The sequence below is a fragment of the Arvicola amphibius genome, chromosome 11 (genome assembly GCF_903992535.2).
Source record: "Arvicola amphibius chromosome 11, mArvAmp1.2, whole genome shotgun sequence".
In the NCBI taxonomy this organism is placed as follows: Eukaryota; Metazoa; Chordata; class Mammalia; order Rodentia; family Cricetidae; genus Arvicola; species Arvicola amphibius.
In genome coordinates, this window is record NC_052057.2 from 20279020 (window position 1) to 20293795 (window position 14776).

Here is a 14776-nt window from a genome sequence, read left to right on the forward strand (position 1 = left end):
TGACTCTATCAGCTCTGTTCCTTTTTAAAACCATAACTATTCGCCCTGCCTTCCCATTTTCAACATATGCATTTCAACTTCCCGTGTTGGGAATTACATATTCAAGGGATACTTAACCAGGCTGTTACTGTGGGGTGTTGTGAAGATTACTGAAATTGATAAAATGTTAGCTACACAGATTAGAAACTAAAAGAATATTTTTAAATGACTAAAATCAGACACAGAAGTAGACATTTTGTTTGGAAACCAAGAAGTCTCTCTATGTTGTTCAAGTTGACCTAAAACTTTATCCTCCTGCCTCCACCTCCTTAGTAGTTACAAGCATGTGCCAGCATGCTTGCCTTGGCAAAGGATATATTAATGCCAATTCTACAGAAATAAAGGGTATATCAGAGGAAAATGAACAATTGGAGGCCCAACAAAGGGATTACTTAGTTGGAATGGATAAGTCCTTAAGAACACAAATCCTATCAAGACTAAATTTCAAAGAAATTGATAAACTTGGACATATCTATAAATAGAAAAGGAGACTAAATAAGTAACAAAAATAAGAATCTGAGAAAGAAAGCACTAGAGAAAATTTGACCAAACATCTAAAGAAAACAAGTGCAATCCTTCACCAACCTTTCCAAAGTAGCCAGAGAGGAAGGCTACTTCATATGTTATCCCATGAAACCATTACCCCATACCAAACTCAGAAAGACACACACCTAGGAAAGGAAGCTGCTGTGGCATAGTGTTACATGTCTATACTCCCAGAAGTGTTGGCATTATATGTCTATACACCCAGAAGCCAGGGGACCAACGCAGGAGGATCAAAGTTGCTGGTCAGCCCGAGTCATATAGTGAGACCCTGTTTCAAAGAACAAAGGCTAACGATATGCTTCAGTGGAGGGGTGTTCTCTTAGCAAGAGCAAGGTCCTGGATTCAAACCCCAGCATCAAGAATAAAGGAGGGAGGGAAGGAAGAAGAGGAGAAGGCAGAAGGAGGGCAAGCAGGCAGGCTGCAGACTGACTGGCATACCTTGTAAATATTCTTATAAGAGTTCTTTCATTTGTTTTATTTTTTTCAAGACAAAGCCTGACTATGTAGCTCTTGCTGTCCTAGAACTCACCCTGTGGACCACGCTGGCCTCAAACTCAAAGAGCTACCTGCCTCTGCCTCCCAAGTGCTGGAATTAAAGGTGTGTGTCACTATGCCCAGCTGTTAACAATGAATTGTTAACAAAATATAAGCAAAAGAATTTAGTGGCATTTTAAAAATACTGTGCATAATAACCACCTGGGATTTATTAGTGGAATGCAAGATAATTCAACCCGTGAAAATTGGTTACTAGAACACACTGCACTGATTAAAAGCAAAACCTTACATGACCATTTGAATTGGGGCAAACATTTATAAAATTTAGTATTGTGTTATGGTTCTGAATTCCAGCTCAGCTGATCAATACTCAAAGACCAAGAAGAGGTCATGCTAAGGGTCACATATGAAAACCCAGCAGACATGTTGTGTTTGTCCTGGAGAAGAAAGAAGAGCAACGGTGTCCGCCTGCTTTTGACACATGTATTCCAGCTTAGTACTGGGCCTCTACACTTCAGGTACATCCTCTACCTCTGAATTAAAACCCCAGCCCTCGAGATGTGATTTGTACCTTCTCTACTCGGACATATTCCCTGAAAGACTGACCTTTGGGTTCTAGTTAGATTTGTCAATGGGAGCACCATTAGCAGGTCAGAGAAACAAGGCTCAGGTTGACGAACTGTGCCTTTGCCAGTCCCTTTCTGTCTTCTCAGGGATTGCGCCGTGCCTGAAGCTTGCCTGAATTCCATCCACACCCTGGTAAAGTGCCCCTTTATTAAATTCTCCTTCCAGATCACTGCAGTTATATAGTTCAAAGTTTCCTGCTGGAATTGTAGAAGACAGAGAGGTAATGGGGGAGGGAGGCATGCCACACTCCAGAATCTAGCCCTCAGCATTAGATTCAGTAACTTGATTTTTCTGGAGCTCTGAGCATAGTTCTCTCTCAAACCACAACAACAGGCTGAAAGGTAAGTCAAAATACCAGGCTAGAATTTTCAAAGTTCCCAGTTGGCTTGGACAGCACTTTTCTCTGGTGGGGGAATCCACACAGTCAGCCAGACAGCAGCTGGGAGCAGATATCTAGCCAGAGCAATGAAGTCTTGTAAGTCTTGTGTTTAAAGGGATCCCAGCTTTCTTATCATCTCTGGCAACACTGTTGAAGCAATGGGCCCTTATGAGCAGACAGGACAAGCTTGCAGGCCAGAATTTTTACCAGCAGCTGAAGGCACAATGCTAACCTCTTCCTCTTCCACTTTAGCAGTCTCTCCTATGTTTACATTGCCAACTTTTTGAGACAAGGACTTTCTAGTATTCCAAGCAATTCTTTGAGCTCACAATGCATTTCCCTCAGCCCTAAGTGTTAGGGTTATAGCAGCATACCAATCATTTCTAACCATACTCCTTCTGTCTTTTACCTAACTTAATAAGGCTACAAAGATTTTGCTTTGTTCATTTTCTTCTATATATTTTATATTTTAGGCTTTACATTAAGGTCTATAACAAATTTTGGGTTAATTTTTTATATTTTAAATGGATAGCTATTTAAATTTAAAAGGACTTACCACTTAAAATGTTAACTAAATAATATTTTTCATGATAATAAAATATGTATTATATAATTAAAAGAAAAAAGTCAGTGGCTAGCCTAATGTAGTGGTTTGAATGAAAATGGCCCCCAAAGGGAGTGGCACTGTCAGGAGGTGTGGCTTTGATAGAGTAGGTGTGGACTTGTTGGAGGAAGTGTGTCACTGTGTGGGTGGGCCTTGAGATCTCCTTTGCTCAAGCTAACTCAGTGTATTATACAGTTCACTTCCTGCTGTGTGCAGATCAAGATGTAGAAGTCTCAGCTCCTTCTCCAGCACCATGTCTATGGCATGCTGCTGTGTCCCTTCATGGTGATGTGGACTAAACCTCTGAAACTGTAAGCCACCCAATTAAATGTTTTCCTTTATAAAATTTGCCATGGTCATGGTATCTCTTTACAGCAATAGAAACCCTAACTAAAACATCTAACATATTCCAGTAGATAGGAATGCATTGAATGAAGTTTGGTGAATATCTTTTTTGATAAAAGGTTATCTTTTTTCCCCCAATGCTTAGTGTCAAACCTAGGCTATTGCACATTCTGAACATCTACTTCACCAATGAGTTATGTATATGTGTATGGGCTACTTTTCTGTCAACTTGGCATAAGACAGAGTCATTTGGAAAGAGCGAACCTCAACTGAGAAAAAGCCCCCATCAGATCAGCTTGTGATCAAGCTTGTGCGGCATTTTCTTGATGGATGATTGATAAGGGTGGGCAGTGCCCCTGTGGACAGTGCCACCCCTAGACTGGTGGTCCTCCGTTCTATAAGAAAGCAGGCTGGAGCAAACCACGAGGAACGAGTCAGTAAGCAGCACTCCTTCATGGCTTATGCTTCAGGTTCTGCCTCCAGCTCCTGCCCTGACTTCCTTTTCGGATAGACTGTGATAGGGAAGTTTAAGCAAAATAAATCTTTTCCTCCCCGAGCTGCTTTGGATCGTGGTGCTTTATCACAGTTGTAGAAGCCATCACTAAGACAACATCAATTTAAATCTGGTCCTCCATGAGGATCCCAGACTTGCTGTATTTACTTCTATTCTCAGTAGTGTCTGTGGCTCAGTGCCAGGCATTTTACAAGATTTAAAGGCATACTTATGTCTGATTGGATTGCTGGTTGTTATAGTTTAAGAGTGAAATGTCCCATTATAGACTCATGTCCCTAGTGGAAAGTTTTGGAATGTATTAGAGATAGAACCTTTGAAAGTTGTAGCCTTATCCCTGTCTCTCTGTTTCTAATATCTGGGGGGCCATGCCTGCCAGTGTATGAATCCTCCTCCCCCCACCCCCTCTCCCATCATGCACTATGCCCTTTAAACCGAGACAAAATAAACTCACCTTTCCCTGAGTCACTTTAGTCACATATTTTGTTAAAACAACAAGCCAAGCAATGAATACACTGCTGATTTGTGGATGGGACATGTTTCAGAATTGCGACCCCAGCTAAGGCGATTCTATATGAAGCTCTGGTGTAGCCTGAACTGCCCAGTGCTCTCCATCTCTCCCCATCCACTGTTACTTGCCTGGAAGAGACTTCAGAAGGAGGCATCTATAGATGGAGTTTCTCTGTGTCTCAGCAGCTGCTCCCAAATAACCACTCAGAGGCTTAATATTAATTACAAATGCTTGGCCAATAGTTCAGGCTTATTACTAGCTAACTCTTACAACTAAAGTTAATCCGTTTATATTAACCTACATTTTGGCACGTGGTGTTAACTCTCTTTCATCTTGTACTTCTTGTTTCCTCTTTGTGTCCAGGTGATAACTAACCTTATCCTGTCCAGCTATTGGCCATTCAGATTCTTTATTAAACCAATCATAGCAATATATATTCACAGTGTAAGGAATATTTCACAGCATCTATGACCCTTGGGCAATGCTGGCTCTAGTCTGTCCCTAAGTCTTTTTTTCTGATGAGTATGTGCACACAGAATATACACAAAGTTTTTTTTTTCAGGTTTGAAGAGCAAGCCTAGGATGTTATACAAGTCAAGCAGGACTTGAGCTGTACCACAGTCTCAAGTAAAGGTTTCATAATAATTTAAATCTAAATTTCCTGGAAATAGCACACCATACAGAAACATCATCTTGTTCCAGTGTTTCCAGAGACGCAATATGGTTGGTCCAGATGGCTATTCCTCATCACAGTAGACTGGGCAAGGTGGATTACATAATTCCTATGTGGGCGCTACAGAGCTTTTCTTTGTGGGCACTGAAGGCATTCCTCAGAGTCAGAGCCAAGGGCTATACTGACACCCTAAAGGTGTGTGTTACACTGTAGTAGCACCTGCAACAGTCAATTTGCACTGCTGGGTTCTTCCAAGATTGCTGTCTAATTGTCTTTCCTCATTACAGCCAGCAAGCCCAGATGTCTATAAGAGATTGCATTTTAAAAGTCTGAATGCATCTTGTTGATTTAGTCCACCTTTATGAACTATTAGGACGATCCCAACTCCTCATTTGGTCTTCAATTAGTTTTAGCTGTCTCTATCCACAGTACTCTGTTAAAATGTTTTTTTAAATATATGCACAGCTATGTTTTGGGGTAAGATACTGTCTATGTTTCTATCCAACTCTCCAATGAACATATATTTGTGACTTAGTCTTAAGATCTCTACAGTCATGTCCCAAAAATCAATTTTTCTTGTTTCTGGGGATTTGGCAAGACATAAACCCACCTGATTGTATTATACTCCACTGTCAAAGACCACCCTTGACAAAATTCATATGTTCCAGGGTAGGAGTATGAGGATTAGATTATTAAGCAAAAGGAACAGAGATATGAGAGAAATAAGAAGCAGAAACACAGAACAGCATCAGGAGGGAAATTCAGTGAATGGTGAATCCATCTGTGTTTATTTTCCACATGCTTATAGACTTCACCCCAAAAGGAGAGAGGGGAGGCAACAGACTTCATTAACACGCTATAAGGAATAGACTTGAATTCTCTGTTCTTTGTTCCAGGTGGAGCAGATCCACCTCTATACCCAAAATACTAATTAACCACAAGTGGTTAATAACAAGTGGTCAGAATCCCTTGTTTGTAGCCACATCTGTTGTCAACAACTTTGAAAGAGCAAAAGTAAGCTCAGACTCTCTGTCCTCCAGTCAAGGTGGAAGAGGCGCACATCTGTGGGTCCTCATGCTCCACTGTGAGAATATTTTAGGAATGCATGTGATCTGACTGAAGAGCAAACTGCCACATTTCCTGGCACATCTTCTCAGGAAAGGAAGGAGAAATCCAGTCATTGCCCAGGTGAACCTGAGAAGAAATGAGCTGACAGACTTTACACACTTGAAGAGCTGACCTATAGCAGGGTCTACAAAGCATCCGTTTTATTAATATTGCTACTATGATTTTGATATTGTCATTTAGGAAATTATCATTATCTAATAGTTAGCAATGACAGAATCAAACCATGAGAAAAGTTTGGCACATCTGCCCCAGGTTTTATGATAGAGGAAGTGTGGTGGTTTGAGTAGGGATGGCCCTATAGGCTTCTGTGAATGCGGGCTCATCAGGGAGAGGCACTACTTGAGAAGAATTAAGAGCTGTGACCTTGTTGAAGGAAATATGCCATGGGATGTGGGCTTCGAGGTTTCAAAAGCCAAAACCAGAAGCCTAGTGGTTTTCTTTTCCTTCTGCCTGTGGATCCAGATATAGATACTCCTCCAGCACCATGTCTGCTTTCGTGATACCATGGTCCCCGCCATGATGATAATGGACTAAACCTCTAAAACCGCAAACCAGTCTCCAAATAAATGCTTTCTCTTATTTTTGCATTGGTCATGGTGTCTTCTCATAGCAAGAGTAGCCCTAAATAAGACAGGAGATCATTATCTATTCCCATGTACTAGAAATCTGGTTTATTATTGTTGACAGAAGCATCTCAAACCACAGTGACTCTTTAGATTAAGTAACTGTCCTACCTCATGGTAATTAGCTCACTCAGACATTTCCCCAGACCCGCTGGGGGAGGGGGTTGTTTTTGTTGTCATTGCTCCATTTTGTTGGCAGGGCTAAGGATCTCATTCATGCAGGCCCTTGAGCTCTTTAAACATGTCACTCACGCTGAGTGGCATCTCCAGTCTTGGGTTATGGCTGTGAATGCCAACATAGCCTTGATATGTCATGCCAACAAGAAACCAAGGTAAGTCTGATGGTGCCATGGGATCTTTGGCAGATCACATGGAGGCTCCTTCCCTCCGTTCCTGCTGCTTTTCCGTGGCATGCGGCATGTGTGTTATGTCTGGTTCTTTCTCAATGCCCCACACCAGTAACCCTAAGAGTCCCTACTCTTGAGTTGTCCCTCTCAGCCAGAATCCACTGCAGCAAAGTCATCAGTATTCCAGGAGAACTTTGCTTTCTTTTTCTTCCCTCCTCTCCATCCTTTTAATCCTCTAGTTCAGGCAATTAGCACTACAAATATTAGCTGCAATCAAGGTCTAGCACATGTGGTAATTTTCCCTCTAATAAATCAATCAGTTTTTTCTATGAAGTGTTTTTCCCCCTTACAGTCATTAGAGAATTACAATGCGACTTGACGATCACCAGCAACTTGAATTAGTCAAGGAATGTCAATCAATCTTGGGAGAGTTTCCTTTAACGATGAGAAAAAATAGGATAGATTTACAAAGGCCTCCTGTCTTAGAATAGGACGTTTCTCAAACCCTCGTTGAATTTCTCTTAGAGAAGTCCTAGACCATTATGAGTCATATGGAAGAAAATAGAAATCAGTACTACCAATGATAAGTCAGATAAACATGCAGAACTTTGCATTAATCAACAAATTAATAATCGGAACATCCATCCATGCAGGGCACCTAGGTAGTGTGATATGCTTCTATAGATATCTGGTTCGGACAGGAAAGAAAGAAGGCAAATAAGCAAGAGGACACATTTTAGCCCAGAGGGAATCAACATCAACCATGTTCTTTCCAAAGCTGGAGTGGGGTGCTCCGGGGAGTGTGCAGCATGAGGCTGGGACAGAGGCTTCCTTCATCACCACCCATACAGCCTAGCAGCTCCCTCTTCATTGCTATTTCATGTAAGTGAACATAGTTTTCCTGCTTAGAAATCATGTGAGCACCACCAGTGTGGACCAGGCCACCATGTTCATAAATCTACAAAATGAATGTCAGAGAAAATTATCAGTTTAATAGGGAACCCAAGGTCTTTTCTTCTACAACCCAGGCTACCCTGCACCTTACACTCTGGGTGTGGTTGAGTGATGGGGAGCAAACATGGTGAGTATTTGATTCTTGTTTTCTTGTCTTCCCTTCTCTCTCTCTCTCTCTCTCTCTCTCTCTCTCTCTCTCTCTCTCTCTCTCTCCTCTCCCCTCTCTCCCTCTCTTCTCTCTCCCCCTCTCTCCAAATGGTAATAAGAAGAAGAAGAATGCAGCTGAATTATCAAGAAAAGAAACATGAATGCTTGTATTGGAAGCAAAAATGGCCTACACCCATTGTCCTTTCCTCTCTGGTTCTTCAGTCACTCTGAAAACTTCTGATTATCCAGGCCCTGCCAAGGGTCACGGGGGGGAGAGGGCTAGGCCTGGTTCCATTTCCTTAATGTCACCAAATGTTAAGATGAAAAGAAGAGAAGGTTTCAGTGGGATTCCTGGTGGAAACTTGCTGACATTAATGACTCAAATTCTCAGAGAGACTGTAAGGAAGACGGTGTCATCACTGTCATTCAAGCCCTTTAAGACGAAATTTCCAAAGAAGGCTGTCAGCATGATGACTGCCAGATTCCATTATATCATCCTCAGAGGGCGGATCACACACTACTATGCAGTCTGTGGGTGGCTGACATTCAAGTTTGAAAGGAAGCTGCACAGGGAAGAGGTGACGTGGGTGTGGATCCCAAGGGGAGCTGCCTCCCATGACCAGGACCCATCACTACTGCAATACAGAGAGTAACTAGGGGTAGCTGCATCTGACCCTACTCATGGGGACAGTTAGAGGAAGCCATACACACGGTGCTGAAGGAATCTGGGAAGCTGGAGCTATAACTCTCAGCGCCTGCTCATTAATTTATCACCACAGTATTCCTCCCTAGCAACCAGGATGAGGACAGTCATCTGTGCTCTCTAGCCCCGAGAAGCCTGGCTAATGATCAGAGGCAAGTTATGCAAAGACTGAACGAGGGCACTAGCGTGCAGCCTTGGCTGCCTGTTGCAATCATCGGGCGATTCAGAGCTAAGGCCACAGGAAAAGCAAATACGGCTGAGCCTTAGCTGGGGGGCAGACACAGTGCTCTAAACACCTCTGCAAGGGATTCCATTGGGCAGGCAAACCGAGCGAGCACCCCTTGATTAGAACAAAGGCTGACTTCAGGTGAGTATCTACATGTGTTCAGGAGAAATAAACATTTTTACTGTCGCTGTTTACTAAAGAGAGGGAATTTTAAGGTGTGGTAGGAAGGATGTGACTTGGAGATAAGGAATACCTCATTCTGTGTCTCTACAAACAGGGTGTTCTTCGCGGTAGAACAAGGCAATCCTAAAAGGTTAAACAACCTGATCGCTTCCTCCATCCTTGGGCAGAGCCTTCCACGTTGGTAGACTTTAGACACCTTTGGCAGGTTTTTCACTAATTTACCCACGGTCCTATGCTAACTACTCCACTCCTTCCTTCCACATTCTTCCTAAGGAAGTATTAATAGAATTGATTAGGTTGAAACTTCTTTTCCCAGGCTTTAGGGGTATTCTGGTTTTTTGTTTGCTTGTCCCCCCCCCCCCCCCCAGTTACCAAATATGTTGATCAAATAAGCTGGATAATATCTAGATACTCTCAAACTAACGTTTCTGGGATGTGTGGAGCACACATTCCCAGGTAACTGCCACGTGGCATTTCTGGGATGCATGGAACACATATCCCCGGGTAACTGTCAGGGAACTAACTGCATTATTGTGTTCTCCTTGTTTAGCTATGACGACTGCAACCAGTAGAGAATTCATTGGAGAGCCCAATTATCTGAAAAGAGTTTTTTGGTATGTGTCAAATTATGTACAAGACAAGGCCCTAATTATATTTTAAAACCTTGTTTTGAGTGCCCATGTGGATCTTATAGGCCAGTTCTTCTGCTTAGAATAGCATACCAACCACAGAACTCTGCTAGTACCTTCAGTAACTTGTTCAGCCTCTCTGACCTCAATTTCTATATCTGTATAATGGAATAATATTAGTAGCAGCAGCACTTTCTCATTATAATACTTGTAAGAGTTAATAACGCAATGTTGATGAAATGCTTAGAAGAATGAGAGTCACGCTTGTACCAAAAATAAGAGCCCAGCATAGCATGATATACGGAGTCAACAACAATCTCTCTTTCTTGCAGGGAGGGGGTAGGGGGGGTATTACATTTGATCCCCCCCACCCAGGAACCTTACTAGGCACCTGGAGCTAAGAAGTCACTGGACTCCACTGTCGCGGTGATCCCGCCAGAAGAGGCGGGGAATGCACATATGCTTAAAAGAAATCCCACACTAGCTCAGAACTGAGAAATAGATAGTTATTTATTTAGGGGTAATCAGGATTCTCTGCTTGAACAATGGATGGAGATTAAATTCAAACAATCTTAAGGAGCCATGGGCAAAAAAGAGCAAGGGGAAGGAGAAAAAGGGGCAGAGGCAGGTTCCGTGTCAGTGTGTATAGTATTAAGAGGCCACGCCCCAGTAGGCGGGTAATCACAAGCCGAAGATCTTCCTACGGCACTCTACACGGGAGTTTTCAAGTCTGAATTCCTATACCAAATACACTTTGCTACTTGATATTGCTCAGCCATGTCTCTTGTCTCTCGGATGGGTATTTTCTCTGGGAGACCAGCTGGTCAGCGGTGGATCTGTATGACCACAGCACTTTTTTCCTGGTCAGGGCTCTCTCTCATCTTTGTAGATTCTGCAGCTCCTTGGACCCACAGCCATGTGCCCTTGCTGTCCTACTAATAGAGCCAAATGCTTTAAATGAAAGCATTTATAAATATACTCTCGCAACTGCATCTCCATGTTTCTCTGTGTCGAGAATTTGAATCACATCTTCTCTAGGTAGATTCCATAGAAAAATGTGGGTCCTGGAGAACTGGGTGGGTGAGGAGGACAAGGCCCGTGTAGTTCTGGAATCTTGTGTCTACACCAAACCCAATGCTATGCCATGTTTCATCTGACTAAAATTAAACATTTTCAAAATCAATTCATTACTATTACATGAGCCAAAGCTCCCATTCTCCCACTGCTAAGAGCAAACAAAACCCAGAAATAAAGTCTCGTCAATACGTGAACCTCTCACATTGCTGCAAACCTAGCCCTAGGAGCCAAGCATGTTTCTGTAGGCTTCAGCTCAGCCAATCAGACAATAGGCTGAGGAAGGGAGGCTTCTCTCAAGTTACACAGAGGACTCCATCTGTTACCCTAGACCTTTCTTAGCAAGTGATGCGAGAGGGGATCTTGAAGGCACTTTGAAAGAGTTTTTGTTCTACAAATTCTTAACCCAAAGATTTCTATTGGAAGAGAAGCCGGAGAAGAGGAGCAAAGCCCATGGTGGGTGAGGAAGGACAGTTAGTGAACTGGCATTCTGCCTGGTGGAGCCGCCGTGAGGAGGGACATTTGCTTTTCCAGCTAGTCCCTTTAGCTCTTGTCATAAATGCGGAAGGGGCAGTTCCTTCTTGATGCTTACAAAGCTCTTGGCTTTGAATTGCATCCTCACCAAAGCCATTTCTCGTCATGCCGAACCAGCAGAAGAAAATCATCTTTTGTATGGCCGGTGTGTTGAGCTTCCTCTGTGCTCTCGGAGTCGTGACAGCAGTGGGGACCCCACTGTGGATTAAAGCCACTATCCTCTGCAAAACGGGGGCTCTGCTTGTCAACGCCACAGGGGAGGAGCTGACCAAGTTCATGGGCGAGATGCAATATGGGCTTTTCCACGGAGAAGGCGTAAGGCAATGTGGGTTAGGAGCAAGGCCTTTCCGGTTCTCATGTGAGTAACAGTTGCGCCTGAATTATTCAATACTTTCTGGACACTCTTTCTGCTCTTGCAAAGACATGTGTAGAGGCTCTTACTCTGTCTATTACAAAACTATTCAAGCCACCATGGGCCATTTGAAATACCTACGGCTCTAAGTAACGTCTTCCTTGATTCTTACTTTTTGAAAAATTCTTATTAAGTTTTTATTCTTGATATTTTTATTATGGTCACAAATAATTAGTTATTACGAAGTTAAGCTTTTGAAAGCATAACCTTTTAAAAGGGCTGACAGGATGACTCAGCATTAAGGTATATGATGCCAAGACGAATGATCTGAGTTCTATCCTTGGCACCTGCATGATGGGAACAGAAAACCAAGCTCCCCAAGTCAGCCTCTGCCCTCCATGCGCACCATGGACCATGGAACGCTCTCTCTCTCTCTCTCTCTCTCTCTCTCTTTCTCTCTCTCATCTATCATTCTATATATCTATCTATCTAATCGATCTCTTTGAAAATGAAAGTATAACCCTTAAGATTTCCAAGTATTACTAATTATGCAAGATGGCGTGGCATCTTTGTTAGATACAAAGGCTGCTTGAGGAAATGGGACCCCTGTAAGGAACAATCTTTGTGCCTTTTGTCCTTTAAAAAAGGCCCCATTTTCTTGCTTTTCCCTTTTCCCATGACTTTGCTCCTTGCCCTGCCCGGCACCGCTAAAACCCTTGCTGTTGAGAATTACTCTTTTCATCTTTATCCAATTTGGAATTTCTTGGCTACAAACGTTTTCAAACGATCTGACGAGATAACTGTCATAAATGCATGCCAAGTGTACAGAAAACTGGCAGCGGATTGACCTTCAACTCAGGTAGGGAACAGGAGATATCTTCTGTCGCAATTTTTGCCAAATGGAAGTGTTAGCCACGGCATTTGTAACATGTTTATCTTGAGAAGTTTTTTAAAATTACCATGAGAATGGGCAGCTCATTAAATGAAAATTAATAAGCAGTCCTTTGCTGTATCTCTCGCTACACACATCCAGAAGTTGTTATTATTTCAAAGGGCTGGTTCGGAGCAATCTTATGAAGACACAGTCAGTAAATTACTCTTCAGGAAAGGGGCTCCCAGTTGAGGCATTTAAGATGAATTATTATTTTTGCCTGAGCTTCTTTTCTCCTCCAGTATAGGCAGAAGGTGAAATTAATTGAATTTATTATTAACATATGCAGTGTCTAATTAAATTTCAGCCCTGGCCCATTTATATTTCTGCAACATTCCATGTATCTTGTAAGCAGCCACTTGGCACCGACCCCCAGCCCACGTAGGCTACAGAGTGACAGGAATTTTCATAGGGCCCCAGAAAATCCCCTGAGAATTAGTCTTCCGCTTTTCCAGAAATTATCAGCGGCTGGATTTGATGAAGTGGATACAGCTACTTTCTCCGAACGGCTTTAGTTCATTAAGATAACTGGGCTGTGAGGGTTGCGCACTTTGGAGGCGGGGGTCAGAGGGCGAACAAAGCCCAATACTGTGTGATTTGCAACTGTATTAAAAAAATAAAAGAGGAAAATAGATGAGTGAGATGATTTCAGCGTTGAGTCACCGACGGGCTGAATAAAGCTTCTCACAAAGGAAGTCAGACAAAAGCGGGAAATGACGGGGAATGATCCCGGAGGCCTTGTGTTTCTGACAGTGAAGGAGGGGTAAACCTGACTTTCTGCCGCAGCACGCTGTTTTCTTAGCACGTGCTGCATACGAGGTACTCCATTTGCTTCGCCTTGCTTTCCTTCGGGACCCACAGCCGTATGTGTTCTTACGGTCCGGGGTCTACTTTTCGTAGCTATCTCTTGCGGTGGCCTTGCCTGGGAAGTTATTCTAATCAAGTCCTCTACGAGGACTAGCAAAGCCCAGCAGGGTTTCTGCTATACCAAAGCCATCTCACAAATCGCTTTGATCTCCTGGCTGGCCTGTGCGTTTCTCCCCAGCATGGTGAAGAAACGCTTACATTTTTGATTTCTCTGTGATGACAGCCCTTTCTATACTCTACGATATACATATGAAGTAAACACAAATAACACATGGAAACACACATGTTAAAACTTCATTTATTTTGGTGAATTCCAGAGAAATAGGCAGATGATGTCTCTTTTTTTCTGCCTAAGCAATAAATAAATAAAATTAAAATCTACTTCAGTAAAAGAAGGAATATTAGGAAAATGTACAATCAATAACCTCCACGGAATTCTCAAAAAAAGCACACTGTTAATACACTTAAACACACATCCTTCGGAGTGTTGAAACTCCCTTTGAACATGCTTCTGAAACACTCCCACCCCCATCACGGTGTAGCGTATGGGTCATGTGGTCTCATTCAAGATGCCCTATGTACCCAGTCAAGAGTGTTTCATCAACTTGCTTCTAAGAAGAGAGCCTTCTGATAGGTGCTCTAGATGGTTGAGTGGAAATCCTGCTACTATAAAAACGGTAAGTGGCTTCACCCTGGCATCCCAGCAGAAGCTCCCCTTGAGCAGTGCTGGCAGCCTCTGGAGCCTGCAGAGATGTGGCTCTGTCCCCGTTTCTACAGTCCAAATAAAAATCTGAACACAACCATTCCCAGAGAGTCCTCCGCTTCTTAGCACTCCTTTAGAAAGTTATCAAGCAGATATTGGGATTTAGAGAAGCGCTCCAGTAGAGGAGGTATGGAAACAATAACTTATCAAAGTATCAATCACTTTGGGGCTAGTTGTCATGGTACCATCAGCTGCTATAGATTCCTATTTCAATTCTTTTGGATTTCTACCTGTATTCTGCTTGTCTAGACTTTTTCTTGTGCTGGGGATTTAAACTCTAGGCCTTGCGCATGGTCGGCAAATACTATACCACTGAGCCTCAGTCTTAACTTTTTGCTTAGATCATCATTGACCGACAGAGTTACAACATAAGCCCTGCTAGCCACATTAGCAAAAAAAAAAAAAAAAAAAAGACAGAAAGAAAGAAAGAAAGAAAGAAAGAAAGAAAGAAAGAGAAGGAAGGAAGGAAGGAAGGAAGAAAGGAAGGAAGGAGGAAGGAAGGAAAAGGTGAGCATCGCTTAATAATTTTCTTTAACTAGTCATCCAGAATACTATTGTGTAAACAGATAATCCATATAATGCATA

General features: G+C 42.6%; 1 protein-coding gene across 3 annotated transcripts in view; it reads left to right on the top strand.

Moving 5' to 3' along the window:
- The first annotated feature begins 10966 nt into the window (after nt 1-10966).
- Nucleotides 10967-14776, top strand: part of Clrn1 (clarin 1) — a 38887-nt gene continuing 35077 nt past the window's right edge. For 2 of the 3 annotated variants that reach the window (XM_038348333.1, XM_038348334.1), the window contains exon 1: nt 10967-11636. In XM_038348333.1, coding sequence (XP_038204261.1) covers nt 11384-11636 — 253 coding nt within the window. In that variant the 5' untranslated portion in view covers nt 10967-11383. Of the gene's footprint in view, nt 11637-14030; nt 14106-14776 lie in introns of those variants that run through there. The other variant, XM_038348335.1, reaches the window with a different exon arrangement.